At 43.9% G+C, this 19,609-nt stretch overlaps 2 protein-coding genes across 5 annotated transcripts; one reads left to right on the top strand and one right to left on the bottom strand.

The window, feature by feature from the left end:
• Positions 1–1,258: 1,258 nt before the first annotated feature.
• DIABLO (diablo IAP-binding mitochondrial protein) lies at positions 1,259–13,332 on the top strand. Of its 4 annotated transcripts, XR_012155005.1 has the most exons (7): positions 1,259–1,357; positions 3,247–3,367; positions 4,307–4,438; positions 6,489–6,599; positions 6,755–6,851; positions 7,931–8,355; positions 11,578–13,332. XR_012155005.1 is itself a non-coding variant. In XM_073312385.1 (6 exons), the coding sequence occupies exons 1-6, from the start codon at positions 1,305–1,307 to the stop codon at positions 8,143–8,145; spliced, it is 699 nt and encodes a 232-aa protein (XP_073168486.1). In that variant the 5' UTR covers positions 1,259–1,304; the 3' UTR covers positions 8,146–10,008. The 4 variants fall into 4 exon arrangements, 3 of the variants coding, with proteins under 3 accessions (XP_073168486.1, XP_073168485.1, XP_073168487.1); XM_073312385.1 differs by lacking the exon at positions 11,578–13,332 and having other exon boundaries at positions 6,519–6,599; positions 7,931–10,008; XM_073312384.1 differs by lacking the exon at positions 11,578–13,332 and having other exon boundaries at positions 7,931–10,008.
• On the bottom strand, positions 12,580–18,273 carry B3GNT4 (UDP-GlcNAc:betaGal beta-1,3-N-acetylglucosaminyltransferase 4). The gene is made up of 2 exons (XM_073312383.1): positions 17,834–18,273; positions 12,580–14,546 (listed from the first exon to the last, which is right to left on the bottom strand). Exon 2 carries the CDS (start codon positions 14,517–14,519, stop codon positions 13,431–13,433), a length of 1,089 nt encoding a protein of 362 aa, XP_073168484.1. The 5' UTR covers positions 14,520–14,546; positions 17,834–18,273; the 3' UTR covers positions 12,580–13,430.
• Between the last annotated feature and the right edge of the window lie 1,336 nt (positions 18,274–19,609).

The following is a 19,609-nucleotide window of genomic DNA, read 5'->3' as shown; positions in this document are numbered from 1 at the left end:
GACAGACTAATTTCCATACCTGGAACAAATTATTAAACAATCAATTTGTAAGCACCTGTAAGATAAAAGGATTACAAGTAATAGTCAGCATGTATTTTACAAGAACAAATCATGACAAACCAACCTTCCTTCTTTGATAGGGTTACTGTCCTAGTGGCTAGAGGGGAAGCTGTAAATGTGAGAGATCTTGATTTTTTAGTAAGGCTTTTGACACAGTTCTACATGGCAGTCTGATAAGCAATCTAGGGAAACATGGTCTAGGTGAAATTACTGTAAGGTGGGTGCAGAACTGGTTGACAGGGCTTACTCTGAATAATTACCAATGGTTGCTCTCAAAGTGTGTGGGGGGGGGTAGCAAGAGGAACCGACCCCCCAGGGGTCAGTCCTGGGTCCAGTACTATTCACTATTTTCATTAAGGACTTGGGTAATGGAGTGGCAAGTACGCTTATAAAATCTGTGGCAGACACCAAACTGGAAGAGTAGACTGGCACTTCAGAGGGCAAAATTAAACTTCAAAACAATCCTGACAAATGGGAGAATTGATCTGAAATCAACAAGAAGAAAGTCAGTCAAGATAAGGGCAAAGCACTACACAAGGAAGGTAAAGCCAACAGCTGCTGACGGGGCTGAGCTCACTGGGGGGCGCATTAACAGGACCACACGCAGGCGGTAACCGTCCGGAGACCGGCGGGCAGGGCTGGGCGCCACGCGCCAGGAGCGGGGGGGGGCCAGACCGGAGAGTCCCGGGGAGCCCAACCCAGCGGATCGCGGGTTCGAGACCCGACCTGTGAGGCGAGGCTAAAGCCCGGGGACGTTCACAGCGGAGACAAGAAGCCCGGGGGCTGGGACCCAGGCCAGCCTTCGAAGCTGTGCGGGGCTGGGACTCACAGGGCGGGGCTCCGTGTCCACGGGCGGCAGCCTGCGGCCAGGGAGCCCGAGGCTCGCCGCCAGGAGACACGCCCCGCTCCGAGGGCGGCCGGGCCCGGTCCCGGCTCGGCTCGGGGATGCGGAGGCGGGACAAAGAAAGCCCCGCAGGGCTGGGGCCGGTTCACGAGGCCCGCCCTCGCCGCAGGGGCTGGACAGGCGGCTCTCCCCGCCCGCTGTGGGGGAGGGGCGGGGCTGCACGCTGGAGACACGCCCCCCCCAGCAGCGCGGCGCGCGCACCCCGCGGCTCCTCCCCCTGGCGGCCAGAGCAGTGCGGCTGCGCCGATAGGGGCGGGGAGAATCGCCGGGAGGCGGCGCCGCACGCCTTTTGGGGGCGGCTGTTACGTCACTTCCGCCGCCCCGCCCTAGTCTAGGGGAGATGGCGGCCGCTGTGCGTAGCCGGTGGTTCCGGTGCTGCTCCGCCCTGCTCAGGTATCGCCTGGCAACCCCCTGCCCCCCCCGCCCCCGCTTGAGAGCTCCTCCATCCGCGCGCCCGCCCCTGAGACTCCGGTGTCACGTCCCCGTGGGCCGCCGCCGCCGCCTGACCCGCTCCCCCGCCTGTGAGCCCGAGCGCCTCCTGCCTCCTTCTGAAACCTCCGGTCCCCTTCCGCCACCGCGACGCCCCCCTTCACGCCTGACCCAGGAGACCGCTGCGCAGCTGCTCGAGCCCTTCGCCGCACCCCTCGGTGCCTCAGTTTCCCCTCCGTAAAGCGGCGATGAGCCCCGCGCTTAGAGATCCGTGGCGCACCAGGGCTAGAGAAATTAAAGGGTCCTTGGAGAGGTCTGGCCTTGGGGACTCACCCATTTTGAATGGGCTGCTCATTACAGTGGCTACAAAGGAACTTCGGGCCGCTCCCTTTTAATTTTTTTTTTTTTTTTTTTTTTTTGTGATACACCCTCAGAAGTTTGAAAATAAAATGATTTTACCGCGCGCGCACGCACGCCCCCGTGTCCCTGCAGGATTATTGTCACCGTTCATGCACACATTTTAACAGATGTGCTTTGCTTAATACCATGAACCGCCAAACACTTAACGCATGCACTTAAGTGTAAGCACATGAGCAGTCCCACCGAAGTAAAAATATAAGAATTAATTTTCACTATTTGTTTACATTTTCATAATCCTCTCAATTTACGTAGTGAAATTAGGCTGTTCTCACTTTTCTTGAGAGTTGGTCTCATGTTTTGGTTCCCATGAACTAGTGCAGTGTTTGAGTTGTAAATAGGGATGGAGAATGTTTAAATCTAAAACAGTTTTTGTTTGGATCATAAAAAGTAATAAAATCATTTCTATTATTATTTTTAAAGTGTATGCCTAAATTATCTGAGAGGGCCCCTTTAAGTCTGTAGAGTGCTAAAGATGTTAACGTGAGCAAACACTGTTTGCTTTACACAAGAAGTCTCATTGTGTGGGAACTTGTGAGAGTGAGGTGAAGGGGCTTGGCTCATACATTTAGTTCTCACGGGACTGTTTGTTTAATTGAATATTTTTGTAGTATTTTAATATGAAGATGCTATTCTTTCTCTCCTTTTCAGCTAGGTGGACCACCTCCTTTTATTTGTGATCACATAAGCAATTGCTGTAGTTATACAGGGATGTTATCTGAAGTGATATTAGGACAGAATGTAACTTGTTTTAGTTGTCCTTTAATGCCATTTATCTGCTGCAAATGATAAGCCAGCCTTCCACAGACCACCGGTGTTCCACATGTCACACTTTGAGAATGAGTTACAAAATGAACTGATCGCGCATTCTCAGAAATCTTACCTGGAAACTATATAAATGTAGTGAGAGACAGAATAGATGCTTTTCACTTTTGGTTCAATACACTACCATACCATTTTATTTGAACAATAAGGCCCTGATGCTACACACCTTTACATTGACATAATCCCATTGACTACAATAGGACTACCTGTATATGAAGTTAAATGTGCATAAGTATTGGTTTCAGGACCTCTGATTATAAACCTACTATTCTGCTTATTTGGCCCTGTTAGTGTATTTTATTATTAATCTAAATGCTTTGTATCCCTGTTAATTATATTAACTGCTGACAATATGCTTATTACTGGTTACAATACACAACGTGTTTAGCTTGTATCTTTCCTTGAGACTGATTAGGTAATTAACTTTAAAACAAACTTGAATTTATTATTTGTATTGTGGTAATGCATAGGAAACCCAGTCATGGACAAGACTCTGTGCTAGGCAAACACATAGCCAAAAAAAAAAAAGTCTGCCCCCAAAGTCTGCCTCCAGAATATTTATTTCCCCCTGTGCAGCTGTCTGTATGCTTATATTTGTTTCTCATTCCCAGACAAAGTTTTCCTGTTCTGGCTAATGCTAGGAGACGCTGTTTCTCAGGACTGAGTGGCCCATGGAACAAAATGGTGGGAGTGGGTCTTGGAGTAGCCCTGTGTGCAGTCCCTGTTGTACAGGTAAATATACTGGAGTGAATGTAATTTTAATATTCTAAGGTGTTTGGTGGAAGAGTGTGCTTGTGGCAAATAGACCATTCTCTTGTATTAATTATAACAACCTCCCAGTTATTGTATGATGTTATTAGTATGCATATTGAAGTATGCCTACTGAGCTTTCTGGGACATAGTTGGACATCTAGAAATTCTCTGCATCTTAACTGACTTTTAAAAGCAGCACTAATTTAAAGTGATTCCACTATGAAGAGTATGACTTAAATCAACTCAGCAAGAAACCATAATTCATTTTTAAAGATCAGTGGCAACATAAAGTAGATTTGCCCTAGTATCAGTTGTCACATAACTAAAATACTATTTTATAATACAATTATTGAAAAGTACTTGCTGTTACCTTGTGATGCCTCAAGCTGCCATGGCACATCATTCAGGAATCCCATTATTAACAGAGCAAACCCCACAATTCCTGGGGGAAAATTTACTTGTGGTCCTGGTATGTAATTAAGAGAATTTCAGCTCTTGCACTTTGCCTGGTGTGCCTGAACTTTTACAACCCACTGATAACCATCAGACAGGAAACAAGATAAAAATGTTTTGCATATAAAAATATCCTGACACAGGCAAATATTGGGAGATAAAAATATAAACACTGTTTTAAAAAAAAACTTTGAAGGAAAAGATGTTTTGGTGAGCTACTTCCTGAAACGTGGGCCCTTCAGAGAAGCAGTTACAGGATATGAGTAGAAGAGAATGGAACTATTGGAGTAAGATTTTGTTTTACTTTTTATAAGTTAGTTATTTAAGAGTTAAGGCAGACTAGCAATTTTTTATTTTAGCAATGGCGCCTGTGGTTTTTTTTACTTACCGGAGAAGATATTTTTATCATAAGTTGTCTGTCTTTGAAAACCAGTGTAAAGATTGTGTAAATCTTTTGCCTTTCAGAAACACGAGCCCACTTCTCTCAGTCATGAAGCTTTGATTAGAAGGGCAGTTTCTCTGGTAACAGATAGTACTTGTACTCTTCTCTCTCAAGCAACATATGCATTAATTGAATCATTAACAGAGTATACAAAGGTAAGATGAGTGACTGCCAACATTAGTACAAAGTTAATATTGCAGCAGCTGGAGTATTTAACTCTCTGACCAAGACAAGCTCTAACTGCACCTATTCAGTCAGCTCTTATACCTAAAATGGACTTTGACTTCACAAATCAATGTAACAAGGATGTAGAGTTTCTGGGGTAGCAGTTCAGCTTGAATTGGTGCATCACACATGTCAAAATAAGTGAACTGAACAGAACATGTCCCTGGTGGACAATAGAGGAGGTGTTGCTGCGGTTTTGGAGTGTTCATGATAGAAGGCACGAGCAATTTTTAGAGGTTTGTGAAACTCCTCAGGAGAAGCTTGGGCACGAACTACTTTCTGAAATGTGGGCCCTTCACATGAGGAGTGAGGCTAAATTTTGAAAATAGCAGACTAATAGCTAGACAGAAAAAACCAAAGCCAGATATCAAGCGGTCTTTAAAAAATACATCCATTACCTTCCTGACTTCTTTTCTAGGCAAGAAAAATATGTAGGTTCCATCAGAAACAAGTATTTTTCCCAATCCAGTTAACGGAGTCTGAAACTCCAGAAAGGCCTATTTGAAATGCAGTGTCTTTAAGTTCCAAATTAAGCAGTGTAGTAAGATGAGGCCCTGAAACATAAACTCTTGTATCAGAGGCCCAGTCTGAGGCCTGAAGCCTGAACCAAAGTACTTCCAGGCATTGCTAAGCAAAGGCTGGGCTGTGAGCCAGAGGCAGGCCCCACTCACAGAAGTTGGCAAGAAGAGGGCTGCTAGAAGCAGGTGCATTCACACAAGTGATAATAAGAGGAACTTGTGCCAAGATGGCATCAGAACACTCCACAGAGATAACAAGGAACAGGCAGGTGGATCTTAAAGACAAGGTCAAAAGGACAACATGATGGATAGATTTGTTTGAACCAACATGTAAAGGAGAAGCAGCACCCTAATAAGTAAAGGGGCTGCACCTCAATACGTCAGGAGGGATGAGTAATCTGTTCCGCACCTGTAGAAGAATAGGTCCAGCCTAGAAGGCAGTGGAGTGTCCCGCCGCTGATTGAGCTGTGTCCATTGCCAGGGGGCACATATTCGTAGTATGCCCTGTAGAGTCTATAGGAAACTATTACTGTGCTTCGTTTGACAATAAACCTGGCTGGGTGTCTTTGTACCTTACTAGAGTCTGGTCTTTGGGGGTTCTCTCGGGGTCTGCTGTGTCAGCTGTCTGCACAGAGCTGGGGCAGCACACACAGGGAACACGCGTGCAGCAAACTGCTGTCATCATCGAACAAAAGCAGAGCACCACACCAGTAGCTACTGACAACAAGCAGAAAAGTTGTCCATATTAACTACTGATTAGCATTGCCTTTAATATATCACTGTAGATAAGTAAATGTAGAAACTGAAGACTTACATGCATACAGAGAATTTATCCATTACATGTCATTGGTGCAAATATTTTCAATAAAAAATAAGCAGTTTGGCAATATTTCAGTTCTGAAAGGTGTAATGAACTAGCCAGTTTTTGTGTATATGTATTACTGCCCTCTGTTAAATAGAATCAAAGTGTTTGTGTATTATAGGTCCATATTTCAAAGAAAATTCTCTTCTAGCTCGAGTGCTAATAGACTTGCTTTTTCAGCAGGAGAATCAGAGTTCTCTCTCTGCTGTTACTATTAAGTTCCTAGGATATCACAAAACTTGTTTTACTTTATTAAAAAACTGTCAATTTCTAAGTTTTCTAGACTTTAATTACAATGAAGTCTTTCCATTTTCAACAGATTTTCATATTAATTAAATTCATGAACACTTTAATACAATACCAGCAAAAGCAAAGTTCAAAAAGCACTTCGGACACTATCCAGAAATGATTTCCTCACTAAATATTATAGGGGATTAAAACAAGGGAAAGTGTTAGATCTTTTCCCATTTTTGTCTACTGTGTAACAAACTAATAATGTAAGAGCATCAGCAGATGCAAAATTAGTTTGAACATATGCAAGTACTACTTACTTTGAGTATCTTCATCAAGTAGCTGTGCTAGACTTATTCTCTTTTGTAGGCAATTTACACACTGGTGTCTCTCTACCAGCAATATACAAATCTTCTTGAAAAAATGAATTCCAAAGAGGTGGATGCAGTATGGCAGGTGATCATAGGAGCAAGAGTTGAGGTAAAGAATTAACTAACTTCTGCAGTCATCAACGTGTCTCCTTTTTGTTATTTAAGAAGTATTTCTCGATTCATTAATTTAACATGGCTGTAAGAGTGTCTCTTACAAAAAGTGGGTTCAGATAGTGTTACATGGCATTTTGTTTTTAATTATAGATGACTACAAAGCAGCAAGAATTCCTGAAGCTAGAATCCATTTGGATGACTGCTTTACATCTTTCAGAGATGGCAGCAGAAGCTGCATATCAATCAGGTATGCGGGCATTACTGTAATACACTCAGTATCAGCTGGAATTTGTAATTTTTAGCAAACTTTCCCCTGGCGCATAGGCAGTATTTATTATTAAAAAGGTGCAGGCAAGACAGACTAAATCTAAATATACTTAGTTAGTATGCAGACTGAAAAGGAGTACTTGTGGCACCTTAGAGACTAACCAGTTTATTTGAGCATAAGCTTTCGTGAGCTACAGCTCACTTCATCAGATGCATACGAAAGCTTATGCTCAAATAAACTGGTTACTCTCTAAGGTCCACAAGTACTCCTTTTCTTTTTGCGAATACAGACTAACACGGCTGTTACTCTGAAACCTGTGCAGACTGAGAACCACATGGTCTGATTTTCAGAGCTGCCAAATACCTGTATCTTCCAGGGAGGACACAGCTGCTCAGTTCCTCTGTATTTTCAGTTGAAGTGCTTAGTACTTCTGAAAACCAGGCCCATAATTTAACACAATCATCTAATTATTTAAATTTAAAATAATAATAATGAAGACCTGATTATTTCATTTAAGGAAATAAGGAAAAACTACGTTATAAATTTGACTTAAGAAATATTCTTGAAACTAAATATTATATTAATGAAATAGTGAGAGGACTAGGTTGTTCAAGGTTTGGTACTGTAATATAGTTATTCACAGAGTGCAGGTTCAAATTCAGAACAGATCACTAGTGACTGAAAGTTGCCACCATGTGATTGATGATTGTTCAGTCTTGTTTTATTTCTCACAGAGCATGTGGCCACATCACATAAAAATCACAACCTAATTTTGCATTAATTGGCAATCCGAACTTTGTTGGCAGGAATGTTCTGAGAAAAAATTCCCTTTGTGTCATATGATGATACAGTCTAAAAATATCTACTATATCAAGTTATTAATAGACAATAAAGAGGAGTAAACTGTGATTTGAAAACTGTCTGATTTGCTTAGAACATGAACAGTTTAGTAAAACATAATATTTAATTACCACCAACTTAATCCCTGCCTTAATTGATGGCATTTTATCATATGGGCTGTTTCTGAATGAATTTACTTAAATTACTGTGTTTTTCAGGTGCAGATCAAGCTTCAGTGACAGCTCACAACCATATTCAGCTGGTGAAAACACAGGTGCAAGATGTAAGACAGCTATCACAGAAAGCAGAGATCAAATTAGCTGAAGCTCAGACAGAAGAGCTCATTAACACAAAAGTTGAGGAATCATCACAGCCATGCAGAATCCCTGAAACCACAGAGGAAGTTGATGAGTCCTATCTTCGTGAAGACTGAAAAAACAAAAAACCTTCTAAATATCACCTTTGGAATATTTGATAGCATACCACTAATTCCAGGGCCCTGAGTTTCCCACATCGTTAAGAAAATAGATGTTGGATAAAGAAAAGTCATTGAAGACAGGCATGCTATCTTTATAATTGGTGACAGTGGGCAATAATTCTCTTCCCCACAAATTTGCTATACCTAACCACCAGCCAGATTCAGGTGTTTGAAACTTCTTTATTTTTTAAGTTACCATTATTATAATATGCATTGCCAGTACATTTTTATTTAAGTGTACCACTATGCAAATGTGAAATTACCTGTTAAAGATACTTTGTTGATGAGTGTTTGGGTCTGCTGCCATGAGGGTCTAATTCAGATGATTTAATACTAAACCCTTGCAAATGCCCAATGTCTAAAACTAATTGTAGATTGCAACCAAAGAGGGACATTTAAAAATAATTATTTCTAGTCTGTGAAGCAAGTTAATCTTGGTATTGTATCTCCCATTGAACAACAGAATTACATTTCATAATCAGAAAGTCAGTTTGGTTAACAATGTAGACTTTTTTGTGCCGTTTTCTAATTATTTTGACTGACAATTCATAATGGAAATCTCATTGTTTAATAAAACGCAAACTACTGCACTTAATTGTATCAAAAGATGACAATTGGTAGAATTGCTACAAATCTTGGGAATCTGTAGGATCTACACTCAGTGATTACTGTAGTATAGAGTATGGCAGTTGTGTATATGCAGAGTTGCTTGTAATCTAATAGGAACATAACCAGCAAGATGCAATACAGCTGGTTTTCCAGTGGTAGTGAAGAAAAGATTTTGTTGCTGTGCCACGTTTAAAAAACAGTGTTTGTGTCAATAGGAAACATAGTGTTGCAAAGGCAGACACCACAAATAGTGGCAAATGCTATTTGATCATAGAACACAGTGCTCCGAATGTGAATTTTCAAGCAGCATAGCTGCAGTCTGCCCCAAATTGCACAAAAAAAAAAAAAAAAAAAGCTTCCTCCTGGATTGTCAAATGACAATGTTTCACTGCAGGCTGTGTTTTCAAGCCACATTTCAACAGTTCATGAGTATCTCATTTCTTTGCCTTTGTCATTTAAGCAGTTTGTTAATTTCATAAGGTTGTATTTCCCCAAATTCACGTGTTTTACAGTCTGTACTGTAGAATAGTGGCTGCTAGATTTTTATGAAGAACTCCCTTTAATATTTGTGTAATGTTGAATTACAAGACAAATGACTATTGGTAGTAGATATCAAGCCAACAGGTATGGTTTAGGGAAACAGACTTCTGTGTATTAGTAATTGTTAAAAGTGCCATTTTCTACAGGACCCCAGTCTGTGTGAAAGTTCCCTCCCCAAAATTTCTTGATATTCTTGTGTTAGATTATAGGTTTTGGGTGGTACTTACACTTGTTTTGGCATTTATAACTAGCAATGTGTGTTTGGAAGTCTTCCAGCCCAATACCACCCTTCCCTGGGAATAGCTTTCTGAACTTCATTTCCGTTTTACCTTTTTAACAAGGGGATCGGATCCCTGTAGCACTGTGTGACTACAGCTAATGGGGAGTTTTAAACTCTAGTTAGATTACTCTGCACTCTTTTCTTGTGTAGTTTAATCCTCGCTCATTTTAACTCTCCTGCATTAGTAAGAAATAAAATATTTCCTGATATTTGCTTTGTTGTAATCAAATGTTTGGGTTTGCCCTGTATGTGCAAAGTGCATTGGTATCGAATGAAAAGATGGAATAGAAAATAATTTCTCTGCCCCAGCCAGAAGAAATCTTACAGGTGGAGGCTGAATACTTTTGTAACACTAAGTTTAGAGGGTAAATTAAAGCCTATGTTTACCAGTGAATCTCTTCAAAAAACAACAAAAAAATGTACGCTTTGGTGATGGTCATAGCAGCCTTTAAGGACCCCTGAATACAGTTCTAGGATGGAGGATTATGGGAACAGAGGGGAGGGGGGAATTCTTTGCAGTTGCACTGTTGGCACAGGGCTCTAAGCAAGCCACACTGCCACACGGGGTCAGCCTCTCTCTGTAACTGCACTGTGTGAACAAAGGTAAGTAGCTGCTGATTAGTTGGTGGAGAATTCCGGTGCCAAGCCATTTATATTTATCATCCAAAATTGCACGTACTAGCGTTGTTGAATATACGTGTACTTGGTACTGGCCTCTTGTGCCTGCCACGGTGCCAATGTAGCTCTGTCACGTGTTTTTGTGGCAGTGAATATCAAGAAAAGATTGGATCCTATTTATGTAGTTCCCTTTCTGAGTCAGACTTCCCACCCAAACCAGCTTGTTTCCTTCTCCTCTGTGATCGCAGTTGTAAAGCAGCATACACCCACTTGTAAGAATACAAAGAAGGTGGAAGGGGGAAAAAGGTAACTTTTTCAGCCCAGTACTGTTACAATATGCTGTTAGCCCATGTTGAGAGGAGGATGAAGGAAGCCATGTAAAGAGGAATGCTTCACCTTCTTGATGAAACCATGGCAAGCAGCGTAGACAGACAACTTGCTTGTTACAGACAATAACCAATACCTCTGCACCTGTAAATTCAGCCCTGTAATATGAGTCATTAACACCCAAACCAATTTGTCTACTTTGCCATTGGAGAGAGGCATGGTAGAAATCTTAGTTAAACATGAATGGAAGATAAGCCCCTTTCAAATGTATCCTTCTGTGAACCACATTTGAGATGACAAGAATTAGTGTGGTTGGACTTTGATCTAGTCTTTATTTTTCCAACACTTGTTTGAATACGCTCAAAATTGATCGGCTCATAGATGCTGGAGCTTTTCACTGAATCAAAGTCCTTTCCAGTCCTATCTTCTGATTGCAGCTTATCGCTGCATGCTTAAGTTAGTTTGTACAGTGCTTGGAGAGGCACACGAAACATTTCTTACAGTATCTCACTGAATCTGTATCTGGGATTGTCTAGGGTAACAAAGAAATGATACAGTAGTATTTCATAAAAGGTACCAACTCCTATCCTGGATAGTGGCACTGATACACACACAAGATTTACACACCTCTGGAAATGGATAAAAAGCGCCCACACAGAATATCAGTGTCCAGTGAACAATCTTCCTCCCTCTCTCCTAAAAATCCAAGCATTAAGTTTTACTACCCTACCTTATGCCTTGGTTACAAATAGAGCAACATAGAAACATTTTTCAGACTTAAACACCTTCCTAACCATGTTTTTAACCCCTACATCAGGGATTACTACACCTGAATGGAAACGTGGGAGGGTACAGTAGTATTCATTAGAGACTTAATACAAAATCAGCTGTGGCCTAAAATTTAGGTTTATGTAAAGATGAACCCACATTATGGCCTAGTCTCTGAATAGCCGTTCTGCTTTCGTACATGCTCCTCTTCAACCACTAATCTATTTATATTAATCTCTTCCTAGATGCTTACACAGGAATTGCATGCTTATTCCATGGCAGAGTCCACTACAGGAACAGTGAGCAAGTATCTGTCATACAACAGTGACAAGTGGACTAGTATCCAATGTTACAATCCCTGATGCTTTCAGACAACTACAACCCTAAGTAAAATGGTGAGACCCTCCGACACCAAAAGGGAATTGACAGGAACACCAGAAGTAACTAGAAAGGCAGTTCAGGTTAAGCACTAACAAAAACAAGCAGAGTAGTGACAATGAAGGCATAATACACTGGCAAGCAGAAACCCACAACAGAAGAATCCATTGATTTGGTGTCGTTTAAATAGTCTTGTCACAAACTTTAAAAGACAGGGAAGCAGAAATGTCTTGCTTCTAGTACCAGCTCTGTCAGACTCTCCTCTCTCTGGCCTTGTGCGAGGATGTAACTTACCCTCTCCATCCCTCAGTTTCTCTTGACGAGAGACCTCCCTGCAGCGGATCTCAAAGCACTTTACAAACATAAATTAAGGACCATCTCACATCTGTGTGGTAGAATTGCCCCTCCAGTTGCAGGTGCTAAGGCCACACAGTAATCAGATGAGAATTAAGGTCTCTCTCTTCCAAGAGCAGCTCTTTACTGCCACTTCCAGGCCTCCTCCCCTCACCTGCAACACGGCAGTGCAAGGATGAATTATTTCATGCAGTTGAAAAGCTCCATATGAGTACAAGGAGGATGGGTCTTCTTGAACTTTACTCAAGGGATTGACTCAGATAGCAGCACCAAGGTGACATAGGACCTGTGTAGGCATTTATACCATACTCCACCACAAGGCCATTAATTAGCAAGTCCCACTTCCCACAAAGCCTTACAGATGTATTTTCCATTTGCAGTTGTGTAACCTCTGATGTAGGTAGCTGTCAGCTAACCCTGGATTTCCTTTTGATATTCTCATCTCAGTTGTACTTCCAGTAGAACAAGAATACTCAGAATGTAAATACTTTCAAAACAGTATTTATTTATATCTGCTGTTAAAAAAAGCCATGGTTATTACAGTGATTAATAACGATTTGTTTCTTCTCCCAATCCCATTGTCAAGTATTTTTGTGCAAAAATTCCAATGCCAGTAGATACATTCAAGGAAAAAGAGCTGGTTAGAAGTCAGTGCTATCGGAACTAAGTACCTTGTGGCATAATGGCTGTGTTAAGAACAGACAACAGAAAGGTTTCTGGACCATTTTCTCTGTGTTCTTTCCCTCATATCCCCATTAAGTAAACTTAGTGCTGGTGAAGTCTGCTGGATTGCTAACCCTGGACAGTGAAGTCCTTCACAGGAGATGCACAGACCCCGCAGCATAAGCTTGTCCACACTGCTTCTCCTTGTGCCTTAGCCCTGATTTCACGGGTTAATGGGGGAGTTCAGGCTCTATTGCCTGTTTAGTTACAGGCCTTCCTACTAGAGACTGCTAGTAAGGCTGGCAGTTGTAACTGGGACACTGGTGTCCAAGAGCCACCATCAGAACTGGCACTAAGTCCACCACCTCACTTTGCATGCTACCAAACAGCCACTCAGCACCACCCAGGTAGGCTGAATTCAGATCAGTGATCTAGAGAGGAAGCAATCCCAATCCCAAATCCCTGAGCTAGCTACCCCCTAAGTGTTTTCGGTTCAACCTTGTGATGCTTCAGTAACCCAACTATATAGTTTCAGAGGCTCATTGCAGAACATTACCCTACTGTAAAACTACAGTCTGTTAATAAAAATGTACCATCTACAGCAACTTTGTTTGGTTTGTTTTTAATGTCAGTTTAAGCAACCTGGAATAACCACCACCATCATTCTGTTCCCCCCTTAGCACCAGTAGTCTTGTTTTGCGAGTTACTGAGTTAATGATACAGCACATCTAATACGGTCATCCTTTACCAGCGTCCACATGATCCACATCTCAGTGGGGTTCAGCTTGTGCACTATCATCAGTTCTTTGTACAGACATGGATCAAAAGGATTAAAAGGCCTCTGGATTCCAAAGGTCTTAAAGCCAGCATGGTTCAATGGAGTCACTGCCATCTTTGCCAGACACATTCCCACAAAGACATCATCTATTGGGAAGAGTTCGGTGTCCTCGGCGGTGCTCTGGAGTCGCTGCACTGTCATTCTGGACATCACATAGCCACCGCCACCAGCATAGAGAGGATAGTAGGGCGCTTTGTACATAGACTCCGGGATGAAATATTTTACTTTGGTGTTTCTTATAGGACGGGCCTGGCTGATCACATCCCCAACAAAGAGATCCTGCCCAGGTTTGAATTCCTTGAGGAACTCAACAATATTGTAGGTGTTGACAAAAACATCGTCATCGCCCTTCAGCACAAACCTGGCATGGGGACAGTCCACCATGAACCAGCGGAGGAAGTGCAGCTCCTTCAGCGTCAAGTTGAAGAAGTTGTCGGTGAAATCCCACTGGACAATGTCATCGAACTCTTGGCTCTCATAAACCAGCAGCTGATGGAGGGAGTGAGCCTGGACTTTGGCCTCCGAGCGCCCAAGCAAGAACACCAGCTTGATTGGCTTGCTGCCAATGGCCACTTCTTTCCCCCATGTGTTCCTGATAGCAACCCTACGGTCTATGTTGATTGGGGGAGACTTGATTGCCAGCAAGAGGAATGTTTCCTCGCTGCATCTCGTGGGCTTCAGCAGTGTTGAAAAGTTCCTGCAGTGCTTGTACATTAAGAAGGTGCGGTGAAGCTCTGGGAGTGCAAGAGAGGAATTGGCAATTGTCAGGTCTGGCAAACATTTGCTGAGTTCAGTCTGCTCTGGGGCCCAGAACGTATGGCTGGGATTTGGTGCAGCTATCTTCCTGGCTGCTGGAGACACAGCCAGCTTAGTCTCTTTCCTTATATACATAAGAAATGCAATCAATGTGACTGAAATGGTATATAGTCCAACCATTCTTATCCTGGGATACATCTCAAACTCTGGAGTAGGAGCCAATCCCTGCGTGGTTAAAGGAACACACAACATTTATTAAAGGGGCATGTAGGCTTCTTGTCTCAGTGCCAAAGAGACTTTCTAAATAATGATCACAAGAGACTAAAGGCTAGATTTACAAAGCTATTTAGGGGCCTAAAGATGCAGATAGGAATCCAGTGGGATGTACAAAAACAGCTAAGCAGTTTACACACCTAACTGCCCCAGACTTCAATAGCAAAATTTTTATTGAATTTAATGGGATCAGGAGCTGTCCCATTACTCCACTTAAACAAGGCAGGACACATGTTTGTCCCTGCCCAGCCCAGAGTACTGATGTCAGGGCTGCTCACAGGAGCCCCTTGAGAGCTGCCGAAGTGCTCGGATTTGGGATTGGGGGGGGGTGGGGGCGTGGAGGACAGATTCTAATGTTGGACGGTGAGCTCATTAGCCTATGAAGTCAGTCACTGCTCAATTTGGGCCCAATTTCCATCCTCTTCTTTGGGAAAGGAGGGTATTCAGCACAAGACCAGCTCTGCAAATTCAAAGCTAAAACTGCTCTTGGGCAGTGCCCAGGTGCCCAATATGTATTATGAGAAGGTCTCAGGAAGCATAGCGAACCATCACACAGGCACATAGGCCAAGTGCTGCAGCTCACAAGGCTCTTGCAAGGACAGAGCTAGCTTGATGCAAGCTATTCAGACTGCTTTTCCCATCAGAGTCAAAGCCCTATTCGCATCATCTAGCGTCAGCCCGTTTTAGGAACATTGGGGGCAACACCAGGGATGCTTGGATAGCATGGTAGTTTGGTCTGAGGGCCTAGATGTGAGTACAGGTGGCAGGCAAGTCTCTGGGCTTCCTTCCCTGCTCACTTTCCCCCCATCTAGTTCTCTTTGGGGTTGCATGTTGTTTGCGAAGTCGAGACCTTGGGGCGCTTCACATCTGCCAAGTTCGTCTAATCTAGCCATTTGTTTGGCCAGCTGGAGCTGATCAGTCCATTCTAAGTTTTGCAGGGGGTTCTAGGTTCGCAAACCTGGAATCCCATTTCTGAGAGAGTACACTAGCTTTTCCAGGGCCCTCATGACTGTCAGCTGAAGCAGCCAATGCTGCATAGCCTCTACATTCAGTATTGTTTTAAAGGCAGCCTTAAAAAGAATGTCATGGCATTTAATCACAGACATCCTCAATTCTATGCAGGCATTAGAGCACAGAACAAGCCAACAGGTTTCTATTAGTCACGTCAGAGGCAGTATTCTGTCCCTCCAGCTACCAAGCTTGCAAATTAGTGCAGCTAAAAAATTCATCTAAGTGAACAGCTTGTCTGAAGTGCAATCCTAAAGCTTGGGTTTTGTTAATACGCTCTCTCAGATAAAAGCCCATATCCAAGTCCTACAGCACATGGGTTTTACAGCACCTTACTTCCTTTCAGCATCTTTGTGTCACAGTGGGGATCAGAAACTACATCTCCTGACACCCACCCTTGTGCCTTGACCATAAAACTTTTTTGCTTTTTAGCACATCTATAGAATCATAGACTTTAAGGTCAGAAGGGACCATTATGATTGTCTAGTCCGATTTCCTGCACAACACAGGCCACAAAATCTCACCCACCAACTCCTGTAACAAACCCCTGACCTATATCTGAGCTATCGAAGTCCTCAAATCATGGTTTAAAGACTTCAAGGTGCAGAGAATCCTCCAGCAAGTGTCCCCTGCCCCATGCTACAGAGGAAGGCGAAAACCCCCCAGGGCCTCTGCCAATCTGCCCTGGAGGAAAATTCCTTCCTGACCCCAAATATGGTAATTAGCTAAATCCTGAGCATGTGGGCAAGACTCACCAGCCAGATACCCAGGAAAGAATTCTCTGTAGTAACTCAGATCCAACCAAATTCTAACCAAATTACATAGCCAATATCCCCATTATTTCCTTCAACTATTCTTGCCTGTCCATCTTCTTCCATGAAGTCCCCTCTACCTAGAACTCCCCTTCATACTTCTAACATCCTCTCCAAGTACCTCTTTAAATCCTACTTTTCAAGAAAGGCTTATTATTCTCTATTAACTATCAATTAGGGCTGTTGATTAATCACTGCTAACTCACACGATTAACTCAATGTATCAACCACACTGCTTTACAGGCAACAACTTTCCCTCTTCCTTTTAAGAAAAGAAAAGCACTTACCAGGCCCCATTCCCCATCCAACTCCAGTTCTGCCAGAGAGTTCTAACAGGCCATTAAAGGCAGAAGGAATTAACCTAGTTTTCCCCTCACCAAATGTTCCCATTTAGAACTTTAAAGCGTCGGACAGGCACGCTGGTGCTTGCTCTGGCAATGAACCCCACATTTCAGTAGAAGGGCACTCAGGGCCTGAATCCAACATTAGAAGCATTACAGGGATCCTGACTTTACACAGGGATGACACACCCTTTTTAAGAGCTAGAGAAGCTGAAGACGCGGATGCTGCTCCCAACTGAAAGTGTTTAAGTTTATACTGTTTAACTGTTAGTAAAGGTTTTTGGCCTAGGAATCCAGCAACAAGCAGGTTTCAATGCTGCCTTAGAAAACAGTGTTTATAGTTAGTCACATTTTTGGCATTTGCATTTAGGGTGGAATTTACCATGGCAGGATCAGAAGCCCATACCCATACTATGACAATACCAACGTCTGCAGGGTACACCAGACAAAAGGAAACCTCAGAGAGGTTAAGGTTTAAAAGCTGTGGCCAAACCATAAAGCGTCCTGTTACACAGGGGCTAATTTTGGGATTAGGGTTGCTCTACCAGGGCCAGTTTCTTGATGATCCATCATGCATGTGAAATTTAGAACTGGTTGCAACATTCCCGAGGTATCTAGCATCCGATCAACAGAAAGACTGAACTTTTTGCTGTCCTAGGCAAACTGGATCATTTATGCCATTCCCAGCCCTGTAACATTTTGTCTCCCTTTAATACAGACACATTATTTGTAGTGGCCTTGTCACTTGTATACTGAATGCACTGGTCAATAATTGAAGTAAATCAGAGGACTGACTTTAGACTCGCTGTTACAATCAAATAAGTCCTTAGTTATTAAAGGACCCAAACATCCCACCAAAGCCTAATCAGTAACGTTCCCAAACCTCACAACGCTGGGCTGTCATTTATTTAAAGGAGATGGCGTGCAGAAAAAAGAGCTAGTCTCCCAGCAAAGCTTTGAAGGGAGTTTTGCAATTCCCTTCCAGGATACAGCATCTTCTGCTGAACCCCGCAAGACCAGGCAACGATCGGTGCAAACCATTCCCCCGAGTTTTACAGGGCTCCTCCTCCCCTCTTACCTTTCCTGTAGCACCGACTGGTCCTCGGGGGCTGCTGCTCTGCAAGGAGCGCTCCTTAAATGCACCGTGCAAGTCCCCGCCTGCTGCAAACAAACCTTTCACCAGGCTCCAATTTAAACAGAGGGAGGCGGGGGTGGTGCATGGAGGCCTGAACCCCCTTCCGGCCCCCTCTTTCTGTTGTGCGCTTGCATCTAATTCTGGGAGCCGCTCGCTCCCCGAGCCTGCTGCAGTTAAAGGCGAAGCCGCATCCACTGGGGCTCGCGCTGCCCTAGAGCCCGGCCGGGGTCGCCATAGAAACGGCGGGCAGACTCGTGCGGACGGGAAATGAGCCGGCTCGCGCAGCGGATGCTCCGGGATTTGGGGAAAGCCGGGCGCGAGGCGGGGCGACGGGCGGCAGCGGCCGGGGAGTGGGTCAGCTGCGGGAGAGCGCCCAGCCCCCCATTCGGGGATTAGTTTAATGAGGGAGGCATTTGCTCTCAGGCAAATGGAGCCTGAATGAATTCAAACCCCCCCTGCTCCCGAAAGTTGCTGGGGAAGGCGGAAGGTGCAGCCGGGGGCTCGGGCACCGGGAATGCGAGGGGCCGAGCGGGGTACAGTGGAGTGACACCGCTTTTCGGCCTAGGCGCTTTGGTTTGACTCCTTCCCTGCCGGCTCTTTGGGGGAGGAGGAGGCGGCAAGGCTCTTCCCCCGGGCTGGGAACAGTCAATACCCTCAAGACAGGGCCTGGAGTTTTACTGGAAATTCTCTGCCCACCCACCTGCTCCCTAATTTCCCTTTTGGCTGCAAGGGCTGGATTCGGATTGTGCGTGGCGCGGGGCCTTACCAGAGCGCCTCTGCTGGCTCCCGGGGATCAAGATTGAAGAGGGGGGACTCTGCTTAAATGGAGCACAAGCTTGGCCCACATGTAAACTTAATTCCTATGGGTGAGGAGTGGAAGTGTTTATGTCATCCTGCTGCGTTAGGCCAGGCTCCCAGCCAGATCTGCAGCTTTTAAGATTTGTTTTTGTTTTGCTTTTCTCTTTCCAAGGAAAATCTTCTAGGTCGGATCCAGTGCTGGGCTGCCTGCCTGACTCTTCAGAGGACCCAAAACAATAGCTAGGTCTGAGGAGTGTGAATTGTCTTAGAATGACTCTCAGCTGGTGTTAATTCAGAAAGCCACAGGGGACAGGTGAAATGTTAGCACTGTTAACTGATTCACCACTGATCACTTGAGAGACAACCAGTTAGACTGGGACCGTAGGCCGACCATAGAACAACACTGCTCCCCAGTTGGAGCTAGGGTTGTCTGGCTCTAATCCTTCATCAACAGCCATCCCCAAGGAATATATTTGACAAGAGCCCTCTGTATTGCCCACCTCTCGCTCTTTTTCTATAGCACCTAGCATCATTTGCTGAAACGTATTACAATGTGTGTGGAGCTGGGGGACTTCCCCACTTTATCCCATACCTTCCTGTGTCTTCCCTCTGCTCAGGAAGGTTCACCAATAAACCCTTAGGGAGTTTTCTTCATTTATAACAAATACACTCTGCCCTTTTCAAACCTCTTATTACTGCTATCTAACCATCTCTTCTTACAAGCTCCTGCGGCATAAGTAGGTCTCCACTTCTTCTCTAGCAGACCCATGAGGGCCACACAAGCTGCTCTCTTGTGACCTGTCTTGTCAAGTTCTCCTTGAAGGGCAGCTATGCAAGTTATTGTTTTCCACCCCAGCAGTACAATATCTCAGGTGTGCAGCTCTGGTGACACCATCTGGCTGAGAAGGCAAATAGACCTGC

Source organism: Lepidochelys kempii, chromosome 15 (assembly GCF_965140265.1).
Source record: "Lepidochelys kempii isolate rLepKem1 chromosome 15, rLepKem1.hap2, whole genome shotgun sequence".
Classification (NCBI taxonomy): domain Eukaryota; kingdom Metazoa; phylum Chordata; order Testudines; family Cheloniidae; genus Lepidochelys; species Lepidochelys kempii.
The sequence above is the reverse complement of the archived record's forward strand: the minus strand, read 5'-3'. Positions and strand labels throughout refer to the sequence as shown.